This window comes from Astyanax mexicanus, chromosome 18 (assembly GCF_023375975.1).
Source record: "Astyanax mexicanus isolate ESR-SI-001 chromosome 18, AstMex3_surface, whole genome shotgun sequence".
In the NCBI taxonomy this organism is placed as follows: Eukaryota; Metazoa; Chordata; class Actinopteri; order Characiformes; family Acestrorhamphidae; genus Astyanax; species Astyanax mexicanus.
The window spans coordinates 3065223-3085236 of NC_064425.1; the positions used below are offsets into that span (position 1 = coordinate 3065223).

The window sequence follows — 20014 nt, forward strand, 5'->3', positions numbered from 1 at the left end:
GTTCAAGCTCGCCGAGCTTCTGATTGCTCACACCTGGACTGCTTTGTATAAATACTACCCTGTTTCCTATGTTCCTTTTGTTCCCTCGAATCTAGCTTTCTAGCTCCTCTATTAATTAGACCGACTCCTTTTTGTATCTTTTGACTACTATGTTTGTTTTCTGTTGACGACCCATTTTTTGTACTTAGACTACCCCCTATTTGCCTCACCCTTTACCTGTTTGGATTCTTTGGTTCTTTACAGTCATATATAACATATATAACAAATACAATTCGATTAAGCAGGTGTGAAAACAGTAATCGCACTCGGGTGTGGATCCCAAATGAACTCTGAAGCAGTTCGCTTGTGGTGAGAACATGATCCGGTCTCGATCTGACCCAGATATCAAATATACTCCTTGTTTAATCTGATATATTAGCCAGATAACGCTAATTAGTTAGCACAGCTAAGAAAAAACACTATCTCTGCTGCTTCATGCTAAGCAGTTTCACACTGAACGCTGCATGTGCTGCGTTCACTGCTCACAGCTGCATGACTCCATTTACTACGGGTTAGGGGTGGGCGATATGGCTTTAAAATAATATCACAATATTTCAGGGTATTTTTGCGATAACGATATACTTGGCGATATAGGAAAACAGAAAAATAATAATTAATTTCAGGAATATAATATAATAGTTTAACAGTATAATCATAATGTGGCAAAATACATAATACAGCATAAAATAATATAATGCAGCAAATAATAGTGCAGAATATTTTGTGCATGCATATAAACTGCAAACTAAAACAATTATACAATAAATACACCTAAAGCTTCACAGTAAATAATGGACTACTTTTAAGACAGAACAGCCCTATTATCACGATATGGATTTTTAATATCATGATATTTCTGTGTCACGATATATTGTATACCATATAATATCGCCCACCCCTACTACGGGTCCATCTGCACTGCAAATCTTGTTGAAAACACTGTTTGAAAATGGAGAAGCAAATTTTCAGCGTCAGTGTTAAAGCACAGATATATACGTGCTGGAAAACAGAAACTTCTCACTATATTTACTTAATGAAAAATGGTCTAAAAATACATTTAACCTTCAAAAAAACACTCTGACTCTCATTGGAAGCTGTAGGAAGAGTTTAGAGGCTGTTATTTCTGCAAAAGGAGGATCTTCTGTTTGGGTGCCCAAATTTATACATTTATGCATGTTTCTAATTGTGTTTTAAGAATTATTGCACACTTTCTGTAAATCCTATAAACTTCATTTCACTTCTCAAATATCACTGTGTTAATCCACAATATGATATATATATTTAACTGAAGTTGCTGAACTGAACAACCAATGATTTATAAAGGAAAATCATGATTCATGATGAATTATCAATACAGCAATATGGTCAAATCACAAAATCCTGTAGAAAGTCTCTTTAAATCAGTTTGTGCATCAATAAATAAGTCATGAACTGGTGGTTTATGAGGTACCCGATTGGTTGCTGTTGAACAGGCCTGTTTTCCACACTCTGTTTCTGATCTGCTGCTCCACCTCTCTGATGAGCTGGAACAGCGGGGAGATCTGCAGGAGCCGAGCCCAGTCCTCACCTGGATTACAGTCAAACACAAAATAAATATAATCATAAATCTCAGACTCAGCAAAACCAACAAAGATAGACTTTATACCATCTGATCCTTCTGATGCTTCTGATACTGTTCATTTATAAAACCACACTGATCATCAGCTGCTTCTGAGCTTTGTCCTTATTGCCCTCTAGTGGATCCACTGTGCAAAAACACAGCAAAGTCAAGCAGGACGTGCAGTTCTATAACTCAGTCAGCCCTGAAAAATGTGTTCATTTCCACAAATCTAGAGTCACCAGCTCTGAAGGACGTCTGAGAAGTATAAAAAAGCAAATCCTTCCCTGTTTTTAAGGCTTTTGCTGATCACCTTACGAGTGTGGAGGTCGTAATTATGACTTGAAATGCGTTCAAGTGTTTTTTGGTCGTTTGGAAGTAGACGACTTTAGAAAAATCCTTTCGTTTATATCTTTGCTCTGTTATCATAAAAAACAGGAGGTTTATTTTATTTACTTCAAAAGAATGAAGTGAAAAAGACATGCATTAGAGCAGTGATGTTTTTATTCCATTAGAACCGTGATTTATATTAGATTTCTACGTTTTTCATGTATTGCTAGTGATTTTATAAGTTGGCTAATAAAAACCTGTTGTAGCAATAACAGAAGTAAAAGTAGTTTACAATTGTCTGCATCAATGTATTCAACTATTGTTAATGTACACTGGTAAATAGGAGTTAGTAGTGGTGGTAGTAGTAGTAGTAGTAGTAGCTCCTGCCCGCTCTAAATTGTTTTAGTCCTGTTACAGCGCGCTCCCGCCAAAAATAACTTTTTTTATCTCGTGCCAGCTCCTGCCACATATACATTTCTGCCACTCCTGCCCACAGTCCTAATATGAATTGAATTAAATAAATTTCGTGCTTAAAATTTACTTTTTAAAATATTTATTAAAACAGCAATATAGAGCTGTATAGCACTGTCCCATTTCTTACCACAGTCCAAACACATGCTGTCAGGTGAACTGGAGATGCTGAAATTGTCACAGCGGTTCATTCTCTACTTATATATCCACTTTATCAGTAATATCTTAAGGGTTTTTTTGTTGATGCATTGGTTATTAACCTGAAACTGCTTCCCGTTTTCTTTGCAGTTTTCTTTGAGCACCAGTCGTGCGTCTGTTATACTAGTTTTAGTATTTTGGGGATTTAGTGCCTTCTCTGGTGAGAACGGGTAATTACACCGAGCATGCAAAAGAATCACTTTAAATTGAATAAATCCAATTCCAGGTTATGTTCAGTCAGAGAGAGAGAGAGAGAGAGAGAGAGCTCAGTCAGAATCTTTACTCCTTCGTTTCTTTGGTTTTACTATGAGTGAATGATCTACTGAGCTCTGAGTTTCCTCTTCTGAAGTCTCCATTGCTCCACCAGCCGCTCGCGTTCAGTAAAACTGAGCCGGAGGCTGTAGTGTGACGTCAGTACGTAAAGAAGTGTGACGTGGCCAGAAGAAGAAGACATCCTGTGAAAAGTGACCCGAGACCCCAGTTATTAGAATGAATATACAGTATTAGGATTAGCAGGGATGGTGGTTTCAGCACACTGGTACCATTAAACACTATATTTTATCCATATTCTTCTCCACATAGAAATGATTACTTACTGATTGATTAATTTCTTTTCTTCTTGTCGTTATGCATGGAAAATTAATTGTGTGATTATTATACATTAAACTCCCGCTCCGATTAATAACCAATTAAATTCTGTCCTGAGGCACATGATATTCTGATGGGTCCCGCGAGTTCGGCATACTTTTACCTGGCAGTTTGGGGACAGTGAGGTCGATGGGCATCCCAGGATCCTTGATGTGTTGATCATCTGTGTGAACAGGAAGAGGAAGAGGAGGAGGGAAAGGTGAGTGATAGGAATTAAAATTCTTTCATATTAAGTATTTAAAACTGGGGAAAAGTAGGTAAAAAAATAAGTAAGTAAGTAAGTAATGTAGTCCATAATAACTAAGAAGTTAGTTAGTAATTAGTAAACAATATATTATGTTAGTTAGTAAATAAGTAAGGAAATAATTTAATAATTAAGAAACAATTAAGTGCGTAAGTTAATTTGTAAGTATAAGTTAGTGAGTAAGTAAGTAATTAGGCAAACAAGTAACTAAGTAAATTAATTAGTTAGTTAAATGAGTAAGTAAGTGAATAAGAAAATAAATAAGTATTAAGTAATATTTGATTGCATAAGTTAATTTGTAAGTATGTAAGTATGTAAGTGAGTAAGTAATTAAGCAAACAATTAAGTAAGTAGTTAATTAGTTAGTTAAGTTAGTAAGTGAATAAGGAAATAAATAAGTATTAAGTAATAATTGATTGCATAAGTTAATTTGTAAGTATATAAGTAAGTACGTGAGTAAGTAAGTAATTAAGCAAACAATTAAGTAAGTAAATCAATTAGTTAATTAAGTTAGGAAGTAAGTAAATAAGTAAACAAGCATTAGGTCATATTTGATTGCATAAGTTAATTTGAAAGTATTTAAGTAAGTAAGTGAGTAAGAAAGTAATTAAGCAAACAATTAAGTAAATAATTAATTAGTTAGTTAAGTTAGTAAGTAAATAAGGAAATAAATAAGTAACTAAGTAATTAATTAGTAAGTTAAGTTAGTAAGTAAGTGAATAAGGAAATAAATAAGTAACTAAGTAAATTAATTAGTTAAGTTAGTAAGTAAGTAAATATGTAAACAAGTATTAAGTAATATTTGATTGCATAAGTTAATTAGTAAGTATGTAAGTAAGTGAGTAAGTAAGTAATTAAGCAAGCAAGAAACTAAGTAATTAATTAGTTAGTTAAGTTAGTAAGTAAGTGAATAAGGAAATAAATAAGTAATTAAGTAAATTAATTAGTTAAGTTAGTAAGTAAGTAAATAAGTAAAAAAGTATTAAGTAATATTTGATTGCATAAGTTAATTAGTAAGTAAGTAAATAAGGAAATAAATAAGTATTAAATAATAACTGATTGCATAAGTTAATTTGTAAGTATGTATACATGAGTAAGTAAATGAATAAGTTATTAAGTAATAATTATTAATTCATTATTAAGTAATTAATTAATGAAGAAGTATGTCTCTTACCCTGGTTTTCAGCAAGGCTGCTGTCCTGTCCTCTGTGTGTAGGGGACGTGCTGGACAGGGGCAGCTTCCTGCTGATCTCCTCACTCACAGCCGACGCTTTCTCATGATCTTTCAGAGACTGAGCAGAAACAGCTGCACAGCAAAAACACAGACAAATCTGTACTAAAGAGCCTGTTCTTTTTATACAGACTATTATCTACTAACTACAGACAACATTTCTCCCAAATTCCAAATAAAAATATTCTCATTTAAAGCATTAATTTGTTTGAGTTCAGAAATCAATATTTAATCACAGTTTTAATATGTCTTGGCATCATGTTCTCCTCCACCAGTCTTACACACTGCTTTTGGATAACTTTATGCTGCTTTACTCCTGGTGCAAAAATTCAAGCAGTTCAGTTTGGTGGTTTGATGGTTTGTGATCATCCATCTTCCTCTTGATTATATTGCAGAGGTTTTTTAATAATTATTTATTTGGAAAAACCAAATCATTTTTAAGTGGTCTCTTATTTTTTTCCAGAGCTTATAATAATAATGCATATTATAATAATGCACATAACTGTGCAATTATCTCAAATAATCATAACAAGAATGATAAATGTTCATTACAACATAATGTAGAGAATGTAGAACAACTATAAAATATATTTACTTCTTTTTTTCACTACTAAGACTGAATAATTCAGTCAGTGATTCAGTACCTTTAGCTGCTGGGACGGATACAGTCCACGCTCTGGAGCATGTGTCCCGGTCAAACGTCTGCTTTGTGGACAGTTCTATAAAAGACACAGTGGAGACTCTGCTGAACACAGGCTGAACACAGGCTGAACACAGGCAGACTGGCTGATTTCCGTTTCTATGCTGAGGGGAAGAATGGGTGCACTGTACCGGAGCTCTGCTGGCGCTGGGCTCTGCTGGAGGGGCTGGGGAGCTTTCCGTCTTCCAGCAGCTGAATGAGACGCTCCAGCTGAGGGAGAATTTTGTGCTGAGTCATGGAGGCGGCTTTCAGAGGGTTTCTCCCGGCTTTAGGCTGCAGCAGCCCATAATCCCTGTACCAGAACGTGCCTGAGAGCATAGACTACCAAATAAGAGAGAGAGAGAGAGAGAGAGGCTGTTATTCTACTGTGTAATTCACTGACATTTACAAGACACAAGTTCTTTAAAACAACAGGAACTTTATTTGTGCCCATATGATACTGTCACACAGGCCAAACCAAGGTCAGACACTCGCAGATAACAAATACACAGTTTATTATCAAAAAGACTAGGCTTACAGGGGTAGTTAGGGACAGGCACGGTCAGTAATAGAAAGGCAGCAATAATAAAAAACATACCACAGTGGAGAAGGCAAAAATAGGGTGTTGTAGAAGAGCTAGTATAATGCTAATTATCACAGCTATGAACAAGTGCTGTCTCTGTTGCTCCATGCTGTTTACACACTGAGTGTGTTATGTGCTGCGTTCACTACACAGACATCTGCGTGTCTTGTTTAGCGTTCATTGTTAAAGCAGCTTCACACTGCACAGATATACAGATATACGCGCTGGAACACAGAATCTTCTCCCTATATTTACTTTCTTGCTCCCGCACCAGACAGCTCTGACCAATCAGAGAAGACGACGTGCTTGCATAGTTTATTGCTGTGCATTTTGGTGCCTTGGTTTATGCCTGTGTGAAACCAAACCAAACAGATGGAGAAACACTCCCTCTAAAAACTAAATTTTACATATTTTACAACACTACCACACAGACCAAAATCTCCACCTGCTCTGCCCGAAACACTGACTGCTGGTTTACAGTGTTTTTAGATAGGTGTTACCTGTGCAGTGTCAGCATGGATCTGGCTAAGCTCACAGCTCCAGTGTACTGAAGACAGCGCAGCGTCCAGCTCAGCGAGTCTCTGCTTTAACTGCTTCCACAGCTCCCTCATCTTCATCTTCTCATCCTAAAATACCAACAGATCATTCACACGATTTCAGTTCACCAATACAACAAACCCAATCAGTGCCATTTCTGTATCCATTAAAATTATGTGTATAAATGTGCACACAAAATAACTTTAAAATACATTTTATTATCAAGCATAGTGTCTTGTGCACAGACCTAATTGCAAAAGTAAGATACGTAATTAGAAACATTAATAAAAACTACTTGCAACACTGAAAAAATAGCATTTGTAACCCGTCCCCCACTCTCTAACTATTAACTTTACCATGAAATATAGTTATTAAAATCCTTCAGAGATAATAATAATCCATAATATTTAGATAAAAACATACGTATTTTAGTTGTGTCCCTGGGTTTCACTTAGTCCTGTTACTGTATCACATTACCCTGATCATCCCTGATTACCCTGATTACCCTGGAACATTCTACAACAGGAAGTCACATCTACAACAGGAAGTGACATCAGCTGATTCTTATGAAGATCATGGGAAGACCAACATTAAGTTCCCTCATTAGTTTTTTTTCTGTATATTTGATCTTACTGTAACTAAAACCGAGGAGCTCAATCTCAACACTCAGTCCTGTTACCTAAATTAATTCTACTTCTAATTCTAATTTTTAAAATTGGGGAAATCACTAGAATTTGCTCAGTGTTCTCAAGCTATTAGCATATCCGCCGTTTAGCTATTTTTCATGTTTTTGCTAATTATATTCTAGAAACTCAATCCTGTTACTTTTAGTCCTGTTACTCTGTAAAAGTAACAGGAGTGAGTTCCAGTAACAGGAATGAGTATTGTCCCCTGGTTAATTGATTTATTAATGTGAATATTAGTTAATGCAAACACATTTTTTTCCCATTCTGTTTGGTTCATCATTTATTCATTTGTTTAATGAATTGCATGATAATACATTTGATCAATTACAGATTTGGGTCTCTTTTTATTGAAAAGATAAAAATAGCTTTGCATCTTTTAGTAAAAAAATACAATGTGCATTAATATATAGTGATTATTTTTTGTTTGTTATAAATATCAATTATTTGAACATGCAGTCTATAACCATTTCTTTAAAATAAAGACTTTCTTAAGAGAAAATCAAAGGAATTAGTGGATTTGCTTTTAAAAACATGCTTTTTAAATAAGTCACATGAGTTTTGTAACCATCTTTAGATTAGAAACTTTGTAAAAATTAAGTAAAGCTTAAAATGGTTAAATATATGTTATATATTAGAGTTATTTAGAGTTGACAAAAGATAAAAAAAAAAAAGTTTAATTTGGAAGAGTTACAAGCAATATTTGGCGGAATAGCCCATGTATTTTAAAATCTGCTTTCACGTTATTCATGAATTATTCATTCTAGTTTTGTTATAGACGTCTGGAACAGGAGATCAAATCAGCGCCTAGCAGGAGATTTGCCTTATAACTCATTAGTGTTGTTGAGAAGGCTGAGGAATAAAAATGAAATCTAAACAGCTCATTATTTTGTTTTGCTTATAGTTCAGTCCTGCTGACTGTATCTGTTGGATAAACAGTGGGACACTGAGGACAGACTGGTTAAATACGCAGAAATCACATAATTGCAGGATGTGATTGGATGAGGTGCAATTTACGGCTTTCTTCTTTTTTCATACGTGGATCACAAAACCACTCGCAGCTCAGTTTTCTTAAGAACTCACTGGAGTTGTGCAGAATTTAGACATCAAAACTGAACGGAGAGTCGGTCTATGGGGTACATGTGTGAGTGTGGGAACAATTTTAAAGGAACATTTCAGCTATTTTTCCTTTTTTAAAATCTGTATTTGTATCTGTAGCATTCAGTCAACTCAGAAAATAACAGAAATTCTCTGGACTGTAAACACACTCCTTAATCAAGAGAGTGGGTAATTGGGGTATTTTAACAAGAGTAATGAATCTATATGTGTAGGCAGTGAAACAGCTCTGATAAAGCAGGAGATGCATTTTGGACCTGTGGTTCTCTCTCTCTCTCTCTCTCTCTCTCTCTTTTTCGCTCTTTCTCCGTAATCTCGTTTCTCTCTCTCTTTTTCTTTAATTCCTTTGGCTGTGGGCAGCCACTGCTTCTGGCTCCCAGTCTCCGACTGGGTCAGATATCTAGCATGCTAAATATCTGCCAGGCGTCTGCGACTGGTCGGCAATCATTCGGCGACGGCTCAGCAAGCGTCTTTCAGTAGTTCACACTACATGACCCCAGATCCCAAATTTGCCTCCAAGTTGAGCTTTTGGTTACTAAGCTGTTGGCTTTGCTAGATGCTTGCTAGCTATGGAAATGGGTTGGTAATCTATAGATGTTGCTGTGAGGTTGTCAGGTGTGTTCTATGTACAGTACAGGCCAGAAGTTTGGACACACCTTCTCTTTTTCAATGCGTTTTCTTTATTTTCATGACTATTTACATTGTAGATTCTCACTGAAGCATCAAAACTATGAATGAACACATGTGGAGTTTTATGTATTTAACTAAAAAAAAGGTGAAATAACTAAAAACATGTTTTATATTCTAGTTTCTTCAAAATTGAAGAAACCACCCTTTGCTCTGATTACTGCTTTGCACACTCTTGACATCATTCTCTCAATGAGCTTCTTCAAGAGGTGGCCACCTGAAATGAAAAGTTTTCCAACCGTCTTGAAGGAAGGAAGGAGTTCCCAGAGGTGTTTATTAGCACTTGTTGCTCCTTTGTCTTCTTCACTCTGTGCTCCAGCTCACCCCAAACCATCTGGATTGGGTTCAGGTCCGAGACTGTGGACGTTCAGCTCATTTTTTGTTAAGTACATAAAACTCCACATGTGTTCATTCGTAGTTTCCGATTAAAAAGCTAAAATTGAAGCCTGAATTTTACAATTTACAGTAGCCCCGAATATTTTTGCTCAGCTCAGCTGTATTATTAATGAGGAGACAGGCACAGACCGGAAAATATCTTAATGCTAATCACAGAGCCGGTACAAGAATAAAAGAATAAAATTCCGCCTTTCAGGAGAAACAGCCAATCAGCTTGTTGGATTTGCAGTGAGCGCGGTGGGCTAGTAGGGAAAAATAAATTTGTATGTTTTCCACCGGATCCATTTGATCAGCTTATAAACTACACATTATAGTGTGAAACATTATATATCAGGATACTTATTGTTATTTATATATATATATATAGATATAGATATAGATATATTATACGACAGGGGCAACTCCCTTGTCGTGTAAATTTGTATATTGTAAATGCTGTCTCCAGGGCTAGGCATCCTCCGGCCACCAGAGGGGGTAATGGGCAGCTCCTGGAAACAATCAGCTCTAATCTGGAACACCTGTGGCCTGCTTTTAAAAGAGTGAGAAACACAGACCAGCAGTTGCTGTGTCTTTGTGTGTGTGAGAGAGTGGATGTGAAAGTGGGTGTGAGTAGCTAAGTGGCTGCCATTCTTTCTACTTTCGAGTTCTCGAGTTCCTGAAGACATTCTCTCTTTGTTTCCCTCCTTTTCCTTTTCAAAAAAAAGTACAAGAATAATATATATAATAAAAAAGTTCCTTTTTTGTTAGAGAAGCCATTTTAGTCTTGTTTAACTATTTTTCCCTATACTCCTGGGAAATGCAGCTTCCTAATGGCATCCTTTGTTCTCTTTTTCCTGCCAGAAAAAATGCCCACATTAGGTGCGGCCTCTTCTTTAGTTTTCTATCATGCCATAGTGCACTAAAGTGTTCTTGTAGCCACATTATTATTAATCAGTATATTTAAAGAGTGCTAAAATTGAACTTTTTTTTATACTTATTATACTTTAATTGTATAAAAATAGTACAAAAGTCTACTTAAATTAAAGTGTACTTAACTGTACTAAAATGGAACTAAATTAAGTATACTTAAGTAATATTTAAATATACATAAACTACTACTAAACTACATAAACTAGACTACTTCATGTGTCAAAACTATGAATGAACACATGTGGAGTTTTATGTAGCTAAAAAAAATGAGCTGAACCTCCACAGTCACCGGACCTGAACCCAATCCAGATGGTTTGGGGTGAGCTGGAGCACAGAGTGAAGAAGACAAAGGAGCAACAAGTGCTAATAAACACCTCTGGGAACTCCTTCCTTCCTTCAAGACTGTTGGAAAACTTTTCATTTCAGGTGGCCACCTCTTGAAGAAGCTCATTAAGAGAATGATGCCAAGAGTGTGCAAATCAGTAATCAGAGCAAAGGGTGGTTCTTTTATTTTGAAGAAACTAGAATATAAAACATGTTTTTAGTTATTTCACCTTTTTTTTGTTAAGTACATAAAACTCCACATGTGTTCATTCATAGTTTTGATGCTTTAGTGAGAATCTACAATGTAAATAGTCATGAAAATAAAGAAAGCGCATTAAAAAGGGAAGTTGTATCCAAATGTTTGGCCTGTACTGTGTATATTTTTTAAATTCAGTGTTTTCTCATATCGCCAAGAGTATTGTTATCGCAAAAATACATTGAAATACCATGATATTATTTTAGGGCCATATCGCCCACCCCCCCTAGTGTATGCATGCACCAGAACTGACCGCCTGCTCAGCTCTCAGTGTTGGTTGGTCCTGCTCCCACTGCTGCTTTACCATCAGCACAGTAACTCTGTTCAACACAGTCGTCAGTTCAGTTTGGCACTGACTCTGCTGCTCCCACTCTTCCTCATCACCTAAACACACACACACACACAATAAGCAGAATGTCGCTTTATAGCTACAGATCTGAAAAAAATGAAGATATAACTTCAGTTTTTAAATCATTTTCTCTGATTTTGCTATTTATAGGTTTATGTTTGAGAAAACTGAACAGTGTTCTTTTACTCTATTAACTACAGACAACATTTCTCCCAAATTCCTTAAAAAATAGTCATTTAGAGCATTTATTTGCAGAAAATAACAAAAATGAGAAATGTCTGAAATAACACAAAAAAGATGCAGAGCATTCAGACCTCAAATAATAAAAAAAATTAAGTTCATATTCATAAAGAGTTTCATTTTAAGAGTTCAGAAATCAATATTTGGTGGAATAACCCTGTTGGCTTTTAATCACAGTTTTTAATCATGCATCTTGGCATCATGTTCTCCTCCACCAGTCTTTCACACTGCTTTTGGATAACTTTATGCTGCTTTACTCCTGGTGCAAAAATTGATTCAAGCAGTTCAGTTTGGTGGTTTGATGGCTTGTGATCATCCATCTTCCTCTTGATTATATTCCAGAGGTTTTTAATTGGGTAAAATAAAAGAAACTCATCATTTTTAAGTGGTGTCAGCACTTCACCTCCAGTGAGGACGAGCAGGATGTGGGCGGGCAGGAGGAGCGAGAGCTCTGAGTTCTGAGCGTTTCTCCTCTGAGCTTCAGTGTGGGCTGCCTCTTGAAGATCTGCTGCTGCTTCTTTCAATTGCCTCTCCATGTCTCTCCACAGAAGCTACAACACACAAAAACACACACAGAAAGAAAGAGGAGGTCTGGCCACTGACGAGCGCTGAGTCTGTAGATCAGGCAGTGTAGAGAAATCCCAAAGCGAGCCTCACACAGTCCGACTCCTCCTGCACCGCCACGTCCAGACAGTTCCTCAGAGCTCGCTCTAAATCCGACACCAGCTCTTCCTCCTTCACTCTCTGCTGTCTCCAGTACCCAGCTCTCGCACCACACTCTCTTCTTAAGGCCTCCACCTGCACCAAACACACACACACACACATTTATAGAAACAGCAAAATACAAAATACTATGTTCTAAATATACTAAACATCTAAATTGCACGTATTAAACAATCACAGAAAAAAATAACATGTTAAGAAAGTGAATCACCTTCATAGGTGTCCTTTGCCCTCTGGTACTAGAGTTCCAGTCACTCTAATATGATGTATTTTTTACACTATAATGTGCACCAGATTATAAGGCTCATTTTCAATTAATGTCTTTTTTCTGTTCTATTTTCATACATAAGGTGCACCAGATTATAAGGCGTACTAAGCAACACTAGTAAGGAACAGGGGTGTTGCCATGTTTTCCTTCTAATTCAGCAGGTCTCGCGGCTGGGTGGTGGTGGGGATGGGGGTTGTTTACTTATGTTAAGTAAACAAAACTGTAGTTCTTTAAAAATAACATTTTCTTTTAAAGTCAAACGAGTGCTGGATCTTAATCTACACTGATTTCACTCCTGAAAACTGTTCATTTGGGTGAGTAATGCGCTTCCATTTGTTTACAGTAAGCTTAGATTCCCAGATTTACACTAAGGCTGGGTGCAGCAGCACTAGTAGCCTAATGTTGCCTGAAAGCACTACACTGAGGAACCCTGAGTGTTCCGGTAAGCCAGGGCGATATGAAGCTAGCTGTTTGTCCCACGTAGCTTGTTTTAACATGGTAAATGTGCAGACTACAGTCTGATATACTAGCTTCTGAATGGCAAAATAGCTAGCGATTAGCGTGATTAGTGCATAATGCTAATGCTGCTCCAGCAGTGCTAGCCCTGTTAGCAGCAAGCTACAGGCTGATAATACTCACCTCTGAACGGCAAAAAAGCTAGCACTTATCTGACTTATGCTTAGTGACTAATGCTAATACTGCTCCAGTCTTGGTGTTGGAGAAACTTGACTGAAACTCCTGTATAACTCTGTACTTCAGTGGAGTGGCTTTACTGCTCCTTAACACCTGACTGGTAGAATTAATACATAAGGAGCACCGGATTATAAGGAGCTCTGATGATTTTTGGGAAAAATATATGATTTTATGTGCATTTTTAGTGCAAAAAATACAGTAATCCAATTACAAATTTGCATGATGCATTATTTCTCTACCAAACCTGCTCACCAGTACACTGTCTGGAGTGTCTCCTATGGTCAGGCAATGAGACACAGTCACCGGGACCACAGTCCTCTTCCACATGTCCAGCCGAGCCCCAACTACCGGAGCCAGAACCCCTGTAACCGGGTCCACTGTCCGCGCCCCAAAGCGGATTGGGCTTAGTCCTGGAAAACATCATGAGGAATCAGGACGGGATATTCACAGTTCTGTGAATACGAGAATAAACAAGTGAGGAAATGTGTGAAAGTCAAACTGTGTCCAACCTTTTCCATCTGCGTCCTCCATGGTTCCAAACAGAGGCACCGTGCACCCCGAGACCCAGTCCAGCTGGGCTCCAAGAACAGGGACAGACAGACCAGAACCTCCAGGATCTGGATACTCCAGGCCTGGCAGAGCGGGCAGAGACAGCTCAGTGCCAGGAAGCTTGACCTCCCCTAAATAAAACATGCACAGAGGACGTTACGTACATGCTGAGAGTTGCAGAGTTTCAGATTTGCAGCAAATCAAATTTGCATAGTGCTTATTATAAACGATAATGTCAATTTTTGTTTCGTTTCGTGTAGTTGTAAAAGTTTCTATGGTCCGGATCAGTTGTTGAGTTTGTTTATTTGCAGCGTTTCTCCCTCTTTCTGGTTTGGTTTCACACAGGCATAAACCTAAACGCCTCTTGATTGGTCAGAGATGTCTGGTACATGGGCAAGAAAGTACTGTAAACATAACGCTGTGTTCCAGCACGTATATCTGTGCAGTGTGAAGCTGCTTTAACACACAATGGTGACAATTTGATGGTGCATTTTCAAACACAGTGTTTTTAATGAGACTTACAGCACAGATGTACACGTAGTAAACAGGGTTGAGCAGCTGCAAGCAGTGAACGCAGCACGCACTGTGCATGTAAACAGCATGGAGCAGCAGCAGAGACAGCATTTGTTCATAGCTGTGGTTATTAGCATTATGTGGCTCATATATCAGATTAAACTGCGCTTCAGCAGCAGTTTAGCTCAAATAAAAGCAGTATATTTTTTTTATAGCTGTGTCGGATCGAGACCAGATCATGTTCTCACCAGAAGAAAACCGCACTAAAGATACAAACCAACCAGAATCAGATTTGGGACTTGACTCAAGACTTGTTCATACTGACTTGGGACATGCCTTGGGTTTGCTTGTATGGACTTGGGATTTGTTACTTGCAACTAAGGCCCAATCCAATTTCACACCTTGACCCTACCACTTACCCCTTACCCTCTGTTTTGCATGTGCACTCCAAAGGGTGTTAGTGTTTCGATTCTTGTTAGGCTGGAGGAATAGGTTAGGCGAAGGGATAGGGGCATAGAGGCATGAGAATCACTGGTAAGATGGTGCAGAACAAGCGGCCAAAGAAACACACAAATTTTAGTATTTTCCTTGTTAAAAGTGACAATTAGCCATATACTATATGACCATATGTTATTATGTGTAGTTTCAGTGATTTATGGCTGAATTCTTTATAACAAGCATAAAACAAATTGCTAGTAGTTTGTCTCAGTAGCTAACTAGCTAACCAACTTTTCCGTTCCACCTTAAAAAATGGTTCAACTGACAGCAGGAGCTGGCTGCAGCATTTAAGGTGCAACAGAAAAGTAAAATAAAATTAAATAAAAGCTAATCAAAGCTAATTTTAGCTCCCCATCACAGAGGAATTAAGAAATGGACAATAATAATTAATTTTTGCACCATCTTCCCCCTTTCTGAAGACATACAATAAAATACGCCCTAAAGTTAAGTAGTTAACCAGCAGCAGCAGCAGCAGCTAGGTTGCTGAACTCCTCCTGATGAGGTGCTCTGTTTTAAAGGGAAGGGTTACACTCAAAAAGAAGAGGTAGGGGTAAGAGGGGTGAAATAGGATTGAGCCTTAGGGCTTGGTGACTTGTTCCCACCTCTGTTTAAACACAGGCCTTTATATTAGTCTTGCTCGGTCAAGTCATTCTTCGATTGAAAAAACAGACTGAAATCAAATCACTTCTGCTCAACCACAACACGGTGCTGAGCTTCTACCCACCCACCTAGACTGCCCCCGTCCTCAGCCACCCCCCAGGCCCACTCCAGCTGGGCTTCTATTCGGCTGAGCAGCTGGAGCATGCAGTGCTGGCTGTTCCTCCAGACCTGCTCCAGCTCTGAGGAGGCAGCTCTCAGTCTGCTGATCTCACGGTTCAGCTCCAGAGTCCCGGTGCTCCACTTCTCCTCACAGCTGCCCCGGAGCAGCTCCACCAGCCGCATCCTCGCCCCCAGAGCCTGGCTGTCCAGCAGAGCCTGGAACCCCCCGGCGTGCGGCACCACCTTCCCCCCGCGGAGGCTGCCTCCACCCACCCGGACCAGCCTGCCACTCAGGGGCTCGATGAAACTTTCCCCCAGCAGCAGACCCCCGACTGGGAGAACCGCTCCTGAAAAACAGCAATTCATCAGCCAGGCCCCAACTTTACTGTATTTACTTATTGATTTCAAACAACGTCCTATTAAATTCATACTTGATAGATGCTGAGAGTGCTGGAGCAAACGAACACTTTTAAATTAGGATAAATACCACAACTTAATGATGAGAAATGATTTATTAGAGCTTACTGATTATCTGATTAATGCACCTAATCACTGACACAATTAAAAAGATTACCCAATCACAGACAGCGACAATCGCAAACATCCTGATTACAGCATGACTACTATAGCTAAATGTGTCATTTTTGATTGTTTGATTTAGTTTGTAATCTATCAGTTTTTCATTAATCATCAGCATTACTGCTCCTTCTGTAATTTTGTTTGTTAATTTTTTTTTGGAGGGGGGACAATTTAGCAAAATCAAGTTTTATCCGAGTGAGTTTTGCACAGTGAAATATCCCTACTTTTTTTTTTTATTATTCTTTATTTAACAAGGCAAGACATTAACAACACTTTCTTATTTACAATGGCAACCTGGCAAAAACTTAAACCCTATTTGGACGGGATTAGTGAGTTTTTAGGCTTTCTCAGTCACATGACATCACGTTCAGTAGCTCCTCCATTTCCACTCGCTGTTGTGTTTTTACATGGATCACCGTGGAAATGCTTGCTCAAAGTGTAATTACGGTGCACGGCAGTGGACAAATAGCTTTTTAATAAACTCAGAGATGTGCGTCTGGACGGGACTAAAATTACCAGAGGAGCACAGAGTTCAGAGAAAAACAGTAGATAATTCAGCCTGTAATTTTCTCAGAGGACGTCTGAGAAAAACACGTACATGGTCGTTCTGGACGGGAATAACATCACAGAGGACAAAAAAAAAAAACCCCTAAAAGAGAAAATTACCCCAGAACCCCCTGAGAAACTAATCCTGTCCGGATAGGGATTGAGTAGTAAAAAAGCAGAACTTAAGCCCTATCCGGACGGGATTAGTTTCTCAGGGGGACGTCTGTGAAAAATAAAATATTTCACACTTCTACTCAGTGATAAACTTCTGCATCCGGACTGCTATTGAAAAAACAGGCGAACCAGTGAGTTTTTTTTTTTTCTTTCTCGGTCACATGACATCGCGTTCAGTAGCTCCTCCATTTCCACTAGCCGTTGTGTTTTTAACGTAGATCTCCATGGAAATGCGCGCCCAAAGTACAATTATGGTAAGCAGCAGTGAACAAATAGCTATTTTATTATTTTATTAAACACGAAGAGACAAAATTCAGAGATGTGCAGATGGAACTAAAATTACCGGAGGACCACGGTGTTCAGTAGCTCCTCCATTTCTACTTGCTGATGTGTTTACATGGATCTCTGTGGAAACGGGCAGCCTACGTGTTCAAATGGACAAATAGCTATTTTATTAAACGTGAGGAGACGAAACTCAGAGATGTGCGTCTGGACGGGACTAAAATTCACTTCAGAGTTCAGAGAAAAACAGTAGATAATTCAGCCTGTCATTTTCTCAGAGGACATCTGAGAAAAACACCTACAGGATCGTTCTGGACAGGATTAAAATCACAGAGGACCCCCATAAAAGATAAAAGAGGGCTTTAGAAACAGTTATCTAGAAGTGAATTATTCTGACCTGTGTGGGGGTCCAGACTGACCCCTGTGATCGTCGCTATGTTTCCTGTGCGGGGGTCCAGCATGGGGCAGCCAATCTGGATGGGCTGATAAAGACGTGAGATGGGGCACATGTAGACCCCGCCCAGTGGGTACACAATACCAGTCTGGGGGTGGATGGTCACAGCCAGGATGGGCACCAGTACCCCGGTGTCCCAGTCACACATGGGTCCTCCTAAGACCAGTCTCTGTCCCGCACGGAGACCCCGCAGCTTAGAGGTCCCTGTGAGCTCGGCGTGACGAGAGGAAGGGAAGGGGATGAAGGGAAGCAGAGGAGAATCCCATTTACCCACCTCACCTGAGATCAGATTACAGAGAGGAAGAAACGAAAGATGGAAACAAGAGTTTAAAAAAATCTAAACTGAGCCCTGCACTGAAAAAAATGACGAGTAAAATTTACTTAAAGAAAAGTTTCACAACTTTCTGCATTTGCTTTTTTTAAGTACATTTAATTTCAGATCAATTTAAGTAACTTCAACTCGGTTTCAAGACTTAAATGTTACATAGAGTAAATAAGTGAACTGAACTTCAGTCAATACTTTCTTTTAATAAACTTTACTTCATTTCTTTTTACTAAATCAATCCTTTCATTTAGTAACACTTACTTAATTTCTGCATCCAATATTACCTAATTACAATTACTTATTTTATGTATTACTCAAATAATTTGATACATAATATATTATAATTCCTAAAATTTGGACACATGGATGGCATGTATTTTACTAAAAAGAATGTATAATATGTAAAAAGAATGTGTAATATGTTTGTTTTAACTAAAAATATTTAAATTTCAGTAATATTGATATTATTTTGAGTAGTAATGTATAAATTAAGTCATTGTAATTAGGTAATATTGTATGGAGAAATGAAGTAAAGTTTACTTAAAGAAAGGATTGACTGAAGTTCAGTTCACTTATTTACTCCATGTAACATTTAAGTCTTGAACCGAGTTGCTTAAATTTATCTGAAATTAAATTTACTTAAAAAAAAAGCAAATGCAGAAAGTTGCGAAACTTTTTTAAAGTAAAATTTACTCATCATTTTTTTTAATGTAGTGAAAATCCAGCCTCGTACTGCAATCTGAGGAGCACAACACTCACCCACACAGGCATCAGCTGTGTACACCAGAGTGGAGCTGGACGGGTCGAAGCTCACGTTCCCGACCACAGGCAGCACCCGGGCCGTCTGTGGGTGCAGGAAGAAGTCCGGGGGGATGGGCATGCTGTGCCCGCTGGCCAGAAGCATGTGGGCGTTTATGGTGGGCAGGATGAGGCCTGTGACGGGGTCCACATGAACAGAATCACAAGCTCGGACCGTTCCATCAGGTGCTTTAAGAGAAAAAACAGTTAGATAGGATTTTGTAAATGGGCAGAAATAAGGCCTTCTTAAAAATCTATCTATCTATCTATCTATCTATCTATCTATCTATCTATCTATCTATCTATCTATCTATCTATCTATCTATCTATCTATCTATCTCTCTATCTATATATCTATCTATCTATCTATCTCTCTATCTATCTATATATATATATCTATATATCTATCTATATATTTATCTATCTATCTATATATCTATCTATATATATATATATATATCTAGCAAATTGAAAACCTCTGGAATATAATCAAGAGGAAGATGGATGATCACAAACCATCAAACCACCAAACTGAACAGCTTGAATCAATTTTCGCACCAGGAGTAAAGCAGCATAAAGTTATCCAAAAGCAGTGTGTAAGACTGGTGGAGGAGAACATGATGCCAAGATGCATGAAAACTGTGATTAAAAACCACCAGGGTTATTCCACCAAATATTGATTTCTGAACTCTTAAAACTTTATGAATATGAACTTGTTTTCTTTGCATTATTTGAGGTCTGAAAGCTCTGCATCTTTTTTTTTTTTTTTTGTTATTTCAGCCATTTCTTATTTTCTGCAAATAAATGCTCTAAATGCTGTAAATTTTTATTTGGAATTTGGGAGAAATGTTGTCTGTAGTTTATAGAATAAAACAACAATGTTCATTTTACTCAAACATAAACCTATAAATAGCAAAATCAGAGAAACTGATTCAGAAACTGAGGTGGTCTCCTAATTTAATTACAGAGCTGTATTTATATAGCTACCTATCTACCTGACCAACTAACTCCAGGTGCTTTAAATTATTCTTTAAAGGACCACTTCTGATTCCATAATAAACTCTGTAATAGTTATGGTAAGTGTCACAACTGGTGTAAAGGGCATTACACTTTTGTAATATCCTCCTCTCTCTTTAACATTCTGCCACCACTAGGTGGAGCAATTCATTTGTCAGACACACAATATTTGCATACATTGAATAAGCGCTTGTCAATAATGGCATTACAGCAAACAGTGCAAACAGAAAGTCCAACACATCCAGCAAATACAGTCAAACTCATCCAGCATATCTAAACATCCTGCAGTTTTATATTGTAATTTTACTTTTATTACATT

General features: G+C 37.9%; 1 protein-coding gene across 1 annotated transcript; it reads right to left on the reverse strand.

The window, feature by feature from the left end:
• Positions 1–1462: 1462 nt before the first annotated feature.
• si:dkey-103g5.4 (uncharacterized) lies at positions 1463–19966 on the reverse strand. The gene is made up of 15 exons (XM_049467430.1): positions 19948–19966; positions 18640–18867; positions 17499–17834; positions 15490–15867; positions 13711–13881; positions 13454–13611; positions 12175–12315; positions 11921–12068; positions 11182–11312; positions 6521–6646; positions 5590–5779; positions 5403–5477; positions 4702–4833; positions 3387–3446; positions 1463–1606 (listed from the first exon to the last, which is right to left on the reverse strand). Exons 1-15 carry the CDS (start codon positions 19964–19966, stop codon positions 1479–1481), a joined length of 2421 nt encoding a protein of 806 aa, XP_049323387.1. The 3' UTR covers positions 1463–1478.
• Between the last annotated feature and the right edge of the window lie 48 nt (positions 19967–20014).

Coding starts and splice junctions, on each gene's coding strand:
- si:dkey-103g5.4 (XM_049467430.1), bottom strand. Junction 6,647..11,181: donor CACTGAGAGCTGAGCAGGCG/GTCAGTTCTGGT, acceptor TTGGTATTTTAG/GATGAGAAGATGAAGATGAG. Junction 5,780..6,520: donor TCCATGCTGACACTGCACAG/GTAACACCTATC, acceptor CTTATTTGGTAG/TCTATGCTCTCAGGCACGTT.